Genomic DNA, 12,717 nt, shown 5'->3' with positions numbered 1-12,717 from the left:
GCTATTCAGCTCAGTGAGAGAGTGAGCATGCAAACTTCAATCCTGACCTGAACACCCCCAGCTATTCAGCTCTGTGAGAGAGTGAGCATGCAAACTTCAATCCTGACCTGAACACCCCCAGCTATTCAGCTCAGTGAGAGAGTAAGCATGCAAACTTCAATCCTGACCTGAACACCCCCAGCTATTCAGCTCTGTGAGAGAGTGAGCATGCAAACTTCAATCCTGATCTGAACACCCCCAGCTATTCAGCTCTGTGAGAGAGTGAGCATGCAAACTTCAATCCTGATCTCAACACCCCCAGCTATTCAGCTCTGAGAGTGAGCATGCAAACTTCAATCCTGATCTGAACACCCCCAGCTATTCAGCTCTGTGAGAGTGAGCATGCAAACTTCAATCCTGATCTGAACACCCCCAGCTATTTAGCTCCTTGAGAGAGTGAGCATGACAACTTCAATCCTGACCTGAGAGTGAGCACGCAAACATCAATCCTGATCTGAACACCCCCAACTATTCAGCTCAGTGAGAGAGTGAGCATGCAAACTTCAATCCTGACCTGAACACCCCCAGCTATTCAGCTCTGTGAGAGAGTGAGCATGCAAACTTCAATCCTGACCTGAACACCCCCAGCTATTCAGCTCAGTGAGAGAGTGAGCATGCAAACTTCAATCCTGATCTGAACACCCCCAGCTATTCAGCTCTGTGAGAGAGTGAGCATGCAAATCCTGATCTGAACACCCCCAGCTATTCAGTTCTGTGCCTCTCTCAAGCATAGACTGCCCATTTAGCCATGTTGTTTGGTTGTTACACTTTAATCACTCATCTTGTCAATGAAGACCCTTTCAATAGTTTTTGAAACAAGATTAACTGGGTTACTATTCGACGATGCGTGTATCCTCTTGTTTCATCACCCTGTTGCTACTGATATTTCATCGCATTAAGGAAACAGCACAGTCAAGTAATAACTGCTCAAACGAGCTGTTTAGTGCAGCTTATCCTACACAAAGGCATAGATGTTAGTACAGCCAATTTGGCGATATCACCAGCTTTAACCTACTTTAGCAGCTGTTCTCTTTTGCTCAGATTCATTGTAAAGCACTGCCATTTGCAGAAACGCAGCTGTCTATTGAAATGGCACTGTTAAAGCTGTATTGGAATGTACCTTCCAGCTGGCATTTGATCGTCTCTTTCCTGACACTGGGGAGTAATTAAACTGCCAGTAATTTCTCTCTACACTATTTTAATTAAGCTTAATGAATGTGGTAGCTGGAAGAATCTGTGATTGTTAACGTATACAGGCAAGTAATAGCTAACAATCTCAGCCTCTTAGTACTAGGTTGCGTTGTGGAGTAATGTGTTCAAATCAGAGCCAGTTGAACACACCCCCATAACTACCACCTAATTTAGCAGGGTTATGGCAAATAAAGATAGATTCAATAAATAGTTTATTTCAGGTATTCAGAAACCCCTACCCCCTCACACACTGTGCTATGGAAATGGCTTGCTGAAAGATCAGCTTTGCTGCTAGTTGCACATGAAAATCTGCCTCTGATTTCACACCTCTACAGTGTTATCATACAGTATCATTAACAGCAGCCTGACCATTAATGAAGTCATGAAGATGAACAGTTTAACAGTGATAAGATGCTCTGCACTAACTAGACAGTGAGTGGGAAATCACACTTCACATCCTTGATGCCACAGATGCTGCAAATAAATTCTAAATTCCAAGCTGGCCTTTTTTATGAATGCTCATCAAAGCAATAGCCATGGCAACAGCTCTCCTTATAGCACTGCAAGCACACTCTAATCCAGACACCCTTCTGCCCTTCACCCAAGCATAGCCCTATAACTGTACTACATTGTGTGGTGTTTTGTGATGTGAAAACGGTGTGTTAGATTCATTTCCTAAACATCTACACTTTAACATACTTGAAATATTGGTAACCATTTAGAAAACCCATATTAGAAAGCATTCTAATAGAGTTTACAATAAACTACAATATAAGACTACATGTGTACTGTAACATCACTATTGAGTATATGAAATAGACTATGGGAAATAGTAAATGTTAAATAAATTACCTTACACTGTATAGTTACAGTACTAATTTATAAACACTAAGGCCATATATTTCACAAGCATATTTCTGGTAATGTTTAAAAGTGTAAACAATTTTGTAAACATTTAACATTTGGATAATGTTCAAACATTTCTCATGTAGACAGGAGGCAGGTTGAAATCCACACCCACAGAGGTTAAAGGTGTAGACTCCAGGTTTTCTTCTCTAGATCTAATGTGAATTTTACTACACTGATAATGACATGGACTGTGGAGAGCTGCTGTTTCTGCAGTGTCTGAGAAGAGCTGGTTAGTCACTAATTAGCCAATGTGTAAAACTTATCCTCGTGTAGATAAGGTAAAGAGTTTTGTAATCATTAGTATACAGTATTGTGGTCTGTGTTTCACTCCTGCTATGTGACTCATAGAAACCTAGGACATGTCACAAACTGCAAACTATATTTAAAATATAAAATATATATATATATTTTCCACAACATCTTTGTAATTCATGCACGGTATTACTGAAATGTACAGCCACTCAATCGGAGGATATCTGCTATTCACTATTACATTATTGACAGCACAGTGCTCTAACAAGGTTTATTTATTTATTTATTTATTTTATTTTATTTAGTCATCGCCAATGGTTTTTACCCTGGTTTTCTCCCCAATTTGGAATGCCCAGTTATTATTTGTATGCTGGTTCACTGCTGCAGATCCACAGCGAGGCCACCAGACCTATAGTGCCGGAGGACAACACAGATCTGATAGCTCCACTGCAGAACTGCAGGTGCCCTATCAGCCACAGGGGTTGCTGGTGTGCGGTGAACTGTGGATTCCCCTGTCGACCTAAGCCCTCCCTACCCGGATGGCGTTCGGCCAATTGTGCGCCGTCTCCTAGGAACCCCCAGTCTATGTGACATAGCCTGGATTTGAACCTGCGATCTCCAGGCGCATCCTGCACTCCGTGCGGAGCCTTTACTGGACGCGCCACTCGGGAGTCCCACTCTAACAAGGTTTGACTGATAAAAGGATTATCCTTCATGGGAATAAACCCATGCTTAGCATTCTGATTTGGCACTTTCAATGATTTTGAGCATTTTGGCTGAAGTAAATACTCTGACTTTTCCTTCCTGCATCTTGAGATACTCTACACTCCTTTGGTTGAACCAGGCATGTCAATGACACTCATCCCCAGCCATTCTGAAAACTTCTTAGATGCTGTAAAAATCTAAGTTTGACATACAGAAACAAGGACAGATGTCTTCCTATACCCTAGATCCTAAGACTCTCAATAGCTAACAAGTTCCATGTTCCAAAAAGCTTTGTTCCAAATGAGTAAGCAGTAAACAAAACGACATGTATCAGTGTCATCTTGATCCCCATGATCTTGGTACATGTAAAAAGTGTGATGGACAGGTTCCTCCACGTCCTGATACTCTAATTCATATTTGCTTATGAAAGTTCACCCCTCCTCGTCAATGAGCATCCACTGTCCTGTCAGCACCACACCTCCACACACACAGAATCAGGCAGCTGACAATGGTAATCAGTGACAACACCTCCATATATGTAAAAAATACAACTACAGGTTTCTACTATACCTCTAAGTCCTTGAACCAGAAATGATCATGATGTACAAGTGGGTGTACTTCATTAGTATTAGTATTATGAGTATTATTAGTAGTACTATTTTCAGACACCAGGTTTCCCATGTTAACTGCCTAACACATTTATCTTATAATTGATTGCTTCAAATACCACTATTATTGAATGCATTGTCTGGTCCTCTCCATACCTAGGGCAGCAGTGTGAAGTAGTGGTTAGGGCTCTGGACTCTTGACCAGAGGGTCATGGGTTCAATCCCAGGTGGGGGACACTGCTGCTGTACCCTTGAGCAAGGTACTTTACCTAGATTGCTCCAGTACAAACCCAACTGTATAAGTGGGTAATTGTATGTAAAAATTGAAAATCGCCCTGAATAAGAACATCTGCTAATAAATAATAATAATACCTGCATGTCAAACAAGAAACTGTAACCAACTTTGGTCTCACAATTCTTTGGCATCATCCAAAACTTCTTGTATATAATTACCTCCACGTTATCGATTGTAATAATAATATTTAACTGTATTCATGCATACTTAGAGGTGCTGTCCATGTTAAACATGAATATATTCCCTGTTATTTAGAAGAAATCCTTAGCACAGCAGGCATTTCTACCTAGGTTAATCACTTCTTGAAATCATTACACTAGTACTAAATGCAGTAAAGAAACAGTAGCAACCAATGGAGCTACACACAGAAGGTCCTTATAGTCACAAGCTACATCAATCCATCAGTTTAAACTTTAATAGTTGCATGATAAAAACTGGTGATTTGTAAAAATGTACTACTGTCAGCACTCACATATTTGACCCTATAACATTTTGACTTCAGTGACGGTTAAACGAGTGTGACGCATATCTGATTATTTCATTTTGGCCCGTTCCAACTCTTGTCCGTGTTTTCAGGGCACACAAAAAGGATACAATGTCAAAAATACATAGCTAAAAGGACTTTGTTTCAAAATAAGTAGGTTTCAATTTAGATGTACTGTAGTTTGTTTTGTTGATACAGTATTATATTTTCAACACAAGAAGTATTTTAATTCAGAACAATACGATTCTGAAAATATCACTTGCCAAAAGAGACGACACGTGGACTGTAATCCAGTACATGCTGTAGCGGGAAGGCAGCTGATTTGCAAGACAATGTGGGAATGGACCTGGTTATGGACTGGGGAAGGGGATGGGAGTACTCTGTAAATAATGTGTGTTTGTAAACTGTGTTATTCTTGTTCAGATCTGTTAGCGTTCTCTGTGTGTTTTGGTGCTTGTGTGACTGAGAGCTGAGACTGCCTGTGTGTGAGTGCGTCACTGAGAGGGTGGGAGCAGGTCTGACACGACCAGTCAAGAATAGGGAGTGTTGGACCAATGAGTGAGGAACGGGGAGGGACTTGGGTGTGTGTGAGGAGATGACAGTTTGAAAGAGAGAAGCGGGACCTGACGGTGGGTGAATTGAGAGAGTTGAGAGAAGAGGTTGAGTGTGCGAGTGAGAGGAGAGGAATGAGAGCCATTGCTCACTACCTAAAAATAAATAAATACAGCGGTTTCCTACTGCCTTGAACCACAACTGTTGTCTGTCTCATTATATCATGGAACCCTGCAGCTCAGCGCTACAATACTTTTAAATCCGGTATGTATTGTAGCAGTATGTAAAATGCCCCATTAATGACCCAACAGCAAAATTAAATCAAAATGTTACCCATGCACAGAACTGTGTAAAACATAAAAGCCAATGCAATTTAGCAAAAGATTAAACAACACTAGTTTCCAGAATTAAAACAGCATCCAAAGTCTGTATTAAAAATAGCTTGTCTCATTTGCTTTGTTTTTGCTGCATTTTCGTCCTGAAATTGGAGTAAGCGCTGAGTAACTGCACAATAAAGACAGACTGATTTGACATGCGAGAAGAAAAAAAAAAACGCAGGCTGTGACGGATAAACAAATAAATAGTAACATTGAAGAGATGGGCTTTGTATCAGAAAACTGGTGATGGAGTCAGAAATTGAGTGTGAAGGGCTCCCGAGTGGCGCATCCAGTAAAGGTAGAGTGGAGTGCAGGATGCGCTCTATAGTCTGGACGTCGCGAGTTCGAGTCCAGGCTATTCCACAGCCGACCGTGGACGGGAGCTCCCAGGGGGCAGCGGACAATTGGCCGAGCCTTGCCCGGGGGGAGGGAGGGTTAGGTCGGCCAGGGTGTCCTCGGCCCACCGCGCACCAGCGACCCCTGTAGTCTGGCCTGGCGCCTGCAGGCTTGCCTGTAAGCTTCCTGAGAGCTGCGTTGTCCTCCGACGCTGTAGCTCTTGGGTGGCTGCATGGTGAGTCCACAGTGTGAAAAAAAGCGGTCGGCTGACGGCACACGCTTCAGAGGACAGTGTGTGTTCGTCTTCGCCCTCCCGAGTCAAGCCAGGGGTGGTGGCGGTGAGCTGAGCTTAAAAAATAATTGGCCATTCTAAATTGGGAGAAAATAATAAAAAATAATTGGCAACGACTAAATTTATAAAAAAAAATAATAAATAATCGAGTGTGATGGGTAAGTGCATTAATTAGTTACATATATATATATATATATATATATATATATATATATATATACTGTATATATATATTGGGAATTGATTTGTTTCTTCATAGAAGTGCGGTAAAACACGACTGACGTGTATCTGAGTATCGTATAATCGTATATCCGAGTGCTGACTGTATCATCATGTACATAAAACAAACCTAAAAATACTTTCTGGCACAAAACTACCAACACAATTCCAGCATAGGGTAGAACAGCATTGTATGTCTGAAAAGGGACTGAAAAGATAAATTACGGTAATTCTTACCGAGTTTGTTGTTTGGATTTCCAGTAATGGGTGATATCCCCCAGTAACAGCTAAGGATAGCTGAGCTTACTAAATAACAAAGGAAAACGAATAATTCAAGACAATATGGCACTGACCTGCGATAGCAGTCACTGTGTGTCTTCTCCATAGCTTATCAAGTACTGCTTTATTTTTAGTAAACTTTTCTAAAGAGTTTATTTTAATACGCAGCTAATCCCTGATGCCCACTTCACAAAGCTGATCCCTTCTATAAAACCCAGAACAGAGATTTGTGCTTCACAACAGAAATGACTCCAAATCTCTTAGCTTGGAGTAATCCCCTTTTACAACACTGAGGAAATCCCAGTGCTGCTCAAGCCAGAGGAACTTCTCAAGTTCAAGCTAGTATTGGAACAGATACACCATTGGGGGAGCAATGTGTGTTGGCGAGAGTTTGTGTTATGTGCATAGCAATGTGTGTTGGCGAGAGTTTGTGTTATGTGCATAGCAATGTGTGCTGGTGTTGTGTTTTCCACTTCCTCCACCACCCGCCTCCTCTCCACCCCGCCTATTTTTGCAGTGGCTGTGTTGAGATCAGTTCACACACAGAGTTAAGCTTTTAGCTGTATTTGGCCTTCACATTTCAAAAAGCTATGTAACCTCAAAGCACAGTTCATAGAACAGCCAGATTATGCCACTGGGTTCATAATAAAATGATTGTATTTGTATACAAGATGTGTCCATGACATGTTTATAGATCTCTCAGCAGTATGAGTAAAGCTGTAATAAAGTGTTTTGCATTAAAGAAGAAAAAGCAACAACCAAAAATACATAAATAAATAACATTAAACAATTCCAAACTTGTATATGAACCTCTTACTGCAGTGTCAAATACTGGAACAATCTCTTGTTTTCTACAACAAGCAGACAATACAAATTATCAATATTATCTGTACAAAAAAAGCAGCATTGGGAATTACAGAAACAAAACAGAAAGGCTAATTAGGCTGTCTATACTTCCATTTACTTTAGTTTTTTACACATAGAATGATTTTGTTACTATGTATAGCTATAGTCAAAAGTTTAGCATCACCTTAGAGCAGGGTTTTGTAACCCTTTTTTTGAAACTGTGCCAAACAGTAGGCTTCATTCTTAAAACTTTAAATTACATGTCTTTGGATGCACAGAATTAAAAGACCCAAGTATTTGGGAGTCTCTTTGGAAACACTTGTATTCACGTTCTATTCAGCAAAATTATAAATAATCCAAAATAGCCTGCACTGTAAATGTTTATCATGCTACCATTTACTTCCAATCATAATTACGTGTGCCATTTAAAATGTTTACAATATCAAAAACATTAACCTCAAGATAGTAATACCTGACAAACTTTTTTTTTTGAAGCCAACATAAAAATGATCCAAAGGGATTCGGTATAACTTTCTGTTGCTTTGCACTTTCTGTAGACTGTGTTTTCTTCCTTCGTTTTTCTTTTGCAAGTAAGAAATGTATGCATTCCTGTGGCAATGTGCTCCGCCCCTGTGTGCATTTCTGTGTTGTATGTTGTGTTGCTTGAGTTAATGTTGGTGTATAGTCATTGGTACACGGGATATAAACGGGTCTGTGTTTCACGTGTATTTAAAAATGTAGATTGTATTTAGGCACGGGATTGCACATCACTTCACGTGCATTTAAAGTATTTAATATGTGAGCACGAGGTTGCACGTAATTAATTCACGTGCTGGGATTCAAGTGAATAATTAATTAGTAATTGAATCCCAGCACAATAGTATATATATAGACACATTTCATTCACTCGGGGTTGGGTGTTCAGTGAGTGGAGAACGGGAGAGAGACGGAGGTAATAATAATAATAATAGTTAAAAATAGAAGCTCACCGTGTTTTGTCTGTATAGTCCGTTTTGTTTGTCTGTTTATTTTGGCCTCAAGCGCCGTGTCCTGTTTTGTGTTCTGTCTGTTTAAACCTTTTATGTCTGTGTGTTTCTTCTGGGTCTGATTTGTCACTACCAGCCAGCCTTGTGACAATTCCACACACCGAAAACAATTTCAACCAGCCGCTATTGCTGGCACTAAAATGCAGCCACGCATATAAATCAAACAAAAAACGTCAAAGTATGAGTAATGTAATTATTATTTATGTTTACCGGAGCATTTATACTTTAAAAAATGCTTCACTGATTAGTATTCAATTATACGAAGAGTTGAAAACAGCGAAGTTCGTAAGCAGCACAGAGCGCTGTCTATAGGCAGAATCACCAGACGCCTGCTTCACTGTACTACTGTACTACTGTATGGCTTCCAGTAGACCTTTGCGATATCATCTTGTAGTTTCTTTGATCACATGATGTTAAATAAAATATAAAAATTCTGTTCATATATATATATATATATATATATATATATATATATATATATATATATATATATATATATATATATATATATTATTATGTCTCAATCCTAAAATTCTAGGGGATACAAAACTTTTGGTCAGAGCTATACAATGAGTGCACAAATCCAGTCCTTGAGATCCAGTCCTCCAGGTTTTATAGGAATTACTAAAGAATGAACTGATTAGGACCTGGAAGGAGGTTCAAATGGATCAACTCAGTAACTCAGGGTGCGGGTGAAACAAAGACCAGGAGGGCTCCACACCCTTGCAGTGGTGAGGTGATAGATACATGGAATTGTGCACCCCTGCCGTGGTGAGGTGATAGATACATGGAATAGGAATAAATACACAGAGAAGAACTATTTCCCACAGGTTTAATGATAAGTCCTATACAGCTGGGAAGCTGCTTCGGCCCTACTTTGACAGGCTTCCATCCATTTATTAGGATAAGGGTCTCCATGGACTTCTACCTCTTTTCAATGTCATTCTCATATTGTGGTTCAAGGAATAATAAACAAAAAAAAATGTAAGTGGTTAAATATTGATAGGTTTTAATGCTTAACCTTTCTCCATAGACGTCAAGAGCTTGTGTATTGATGAACAATTGAACCCAAAGATCCAGATCCTCCAGTGCAAGGAAGCAGACCAACATGACGCTGTTGCTGGGGGCCTTTGGCAGATGGGGGAGGGCCAGCATATTGAAGGGAATGTCACGAGAGAATCAGGCAGTGGATACTCAATGATGTGGGGAGGGAATTAACCCCATTTACTGTCAGCTAATGCATTCAAAAAATATACATGGGTAGCCTAAACAAGTCCTCTATTATTCACTTCTAAACAGCAAACCAATGAGAGAGAGAGAGAGAGAGAGAGAGAGAGAGAGAGAGAGAGAGAGAGAGAGAGAGAGAGAGAATGTTCTGGCAGGGAGGCTAGTGATGAGGAGAGCGAATTATCAGCTGAACATCAACATCTGCTCAGCACAGAGGCATTTGAGGCAGGTTTACTATAGACCACATAGTAAAAAAGGTTCAAAGATTTTTCCTGGCTCCACTGCAGCCCTTGTTTGAAAGGGGTATTATGATTTTATTGCACAAAAGCTTTCAGAGGCAAAAAGTCACCACTCGCCAAAAATGCAGGCCCTGCGTTTGTATCCTCAGGATTTAGAAATTGGAAAAAAAGCCTAGAGAGGTTTGCAAAGCATGCTGATTGTCAATCGCATAAAGTAGCGGTCACAACTCATGCTCAGGAGGCAAGACCAGTAGACACCCAGCTCTCTAGTGCTTTGGCGTCACAGCAACAGGAGGCAAGATCTTGCCTGTTGAAGACTGAAAGCACAGTGCAGTTTTTGGCATGGCAAGGGTTGGCTATTAGAGGTCATGAGGAAAAGGATGGGAATCTAAGCCAGCTGCTGAAGTTGAGGTCAGAGGATGATCCCAAACTCTGTATGTGGTTGACACGTAATCAGGATTATACCAGCCCTAAAATATAAAATGAGATCCTGAGTTTAATGGGCAACTTCATTGTGAGAGATATTGCAAAGCAAATCAGTTCTCTGCCACTGCTGCAATATCCAGTGATCATTGATGGAACACAAGATATATCTGGCACTGAACAAGAGTCAATCTGCCTCCGCTATGTGTATCAGCATCTGATGCCACATGAAGAATTTGTAGGTCACTATGAAATGTCTTCAACAACAGGAGAAAGAATATCCAAGGTTGCCACTGATGTCTTACTGCGCCTCAATCTACCCCTTTCTGATCTTCATGGGCAAACATATGATGGTGCTGCAAATATAAAAAAGAACAGCCTCTAGCGTTTTATGTCCGTTGTGGTCCTCATTGTGTAAATCTCATTACTCAGGCAGCTTGTACAGCCTCTCCTGTGATTCAGGATTCTTTGCAGTGGGTTCACGAGTTGGGATGCTTGTTTCGACAATCGAGAAAATTCAAGGTGTTCGGGGCAATAGCAAAGTCTGAGAGTGGATCCTACACTACTTTGAAACCGCTGTGCCCCACAAGGTGGAGTGTTCGTACCCCAGCCATTCGGTCAGTACCCAACCAGTACGAGCCAGTGTTGCTTAGTTTAGAAGAGATGGCTTCATCTAGTGGATCAGATTCAACAACTAAAGCAAATGGACTTCTGGAAAGATTTCAGAAGGGGAAAATGGTCCTAGGACTACTCCTAGCCACTGAAGTGATGGAGGAATTGGAGTGCCTGAACATCTCTTTGCAAAAGAGAACACAAACCATTGCTGGAATTCTTGCTGCAGTGGAGTGTGTCTACAGAGCGGAGTACTACAAGCTGCTAGACACCGCAGACGCGCAGTTCACAGAGCGTTTCGACCAGAGAGACCTGCAGACTCTTGAAAAATTGGAGAAAGTTTTCCTCACTGGAGAGACTGACAATGTTGTGGACCAATACCCAGAGTTGACCAGGAAGTCATTACATGTGTAGTTAGCCATGTTTATCTCAAAATACACCTACAATTCCAGCACTGAAGCTGCAAAAATCTTGAGGGACATGCTGCCTGAGGTCCGTGGCCTTTTTGATCAGGTTGAGGCCCTTGTGAGGTTACTGTTAGTTGTCCCTGCCTCCTCTGCTGAAGCTGAGAGGAGCTTCAGTGCTCTTAGAAGGCTGATGACCTGGCTTTGTAAATCTTTGCAACAAAGTCGTCTGAACAATGTAGCCGTTTGCCACATTCATCAAGAACAACTTGATCACTTGGAAAAGAAAACACTCTGTCAGCAATTTATTGCAGCAAATGACCGGAGCAGGAATATTTTCGGGTCTTTTCTTTAGAAAAACAAGGGAGTTCGTGTTATCTACTGGTTGGCAAGGACAATTTGAAAGTTAACTATACAGTAAGTTAAGCTACGGCAAAAGAAAAAGAGAGGCCTTGTCAGCATTGCATTGTAATGTGTTTTCTTCTAAACGCAAGTACAGTTATGCTTCTAAATGTTTTGTTTTTTTTTACTATGATGGTTATTGTTATTTTATTTCTACACCAAAACAGTAATATTCATTATTTTGTTTTCCTCGAGTTACCCTAAGTATTATTGATGTAAGTGGTATTACTGTTTCATAAGTTGTATTGATACCTAAATATTGTGCAAAGTGTAATATGGCAAACTGGTTCTGTTGAAAGTATGCAACTAGATCTTTGAAATTTTTAAAAGATTGTAAATATTGATATAACTGCTATTCTGTAAAGCTTTTGCATTAATATAAGATAAAAAGGGAAAAAAAGAAACACATAAAAGAACCCTTTTGTTTCTTTTTTTTTAGAGAATACCCTCTTTTATACCCCAATTTCACAGAATGTCCTCCCCACTTTTGAAACAAAAGTTTCGCCCCTGGGCTAAGCCCCCCATTTATTATGGCTTGAAGCCTATGTCCTAGCCCAGCATTAATAACTTTTCTAATAATGGCCAATAAAGTCATTGTCTCAGTTTATCATGTGTATGCATTACCACATAAAGCACTGGAATCTCTCATGTGGCCAGCCTTTCTTTGTGAATGGTAGGTGCTGTTGTTGATGCAGGTCAGATCTGTAAAGGCAGAATGTTGCTAGGTAACATATTTGAAATGATAAACTGCGGTCCAATTTAATAAAGAGCTGTTTTGCTCTATGACTTACACATCAAAAAACAGTGACAGTGAAGGCAGTGGAACGAGGGCCAAAAAGTAAACACATGTTTGAAAAGGTACAGGTAAAAATAAAGACAAGTTTTTATTACAGTGCCTGAATTATTTTTTGAATATGCATATACTAAGAGGCTCCCTCTAGTGTCAGTAAACACCATAATTCCAGTAAATGGCACCTGTT

At 40.3% G+C, this 12,717-nt stretch overlaps 1 protein-coding gene across 4 annotated transcripts in view; it reads right to left on the bottom strand.

Moving 5' to 3' along the window:
- LOC117432356 (excitatory amino acid transporter 2-like) overlaps positions 1-12,717 on the bottom strand; it is a 71,011-nt gene that overhangs the window by 39,093 nt on the left and 19,201 nt on the right. The window contains exon 2 of one of the 4 annotated variants that reach the window (XM_034054153.3): positions 12,362-12,439. The exons of the other annotated variants lie outside the window; for them this stretch is intronic. Within the exon in view, the coding sequence (XP_033910044.1) occupies positions 12,362-12,366 (5 nt within the window). The 5' untranslated portion in view covers positions 12,367-12,439. The remainder of the gene's footprint in view (positions 1-12,361; positions 12,440-12,717) is intronic. 4 annotated transcript variants of the gene reach the window in all.

This window comes from Acipenser ruthenus, chromosome 27 (assembly GCF_902713425.1).
Source record: "Acipenser ruthenus chromosome 27, fAciRut3.2 maternal haplotype, whole genome shotgun sequence".
In the NCBI taxonomy this organism is placed as follows: domain Eukaryota; kingdom Metazoa; phylum Chordata; class Actinopteri; order Acipenseriformes; family Acipenseridae; genus Acipenser; species Acipenser ruthenus.
This window is presented reverse-complemented; position numbering and strand designations above follow the sequence as displayed.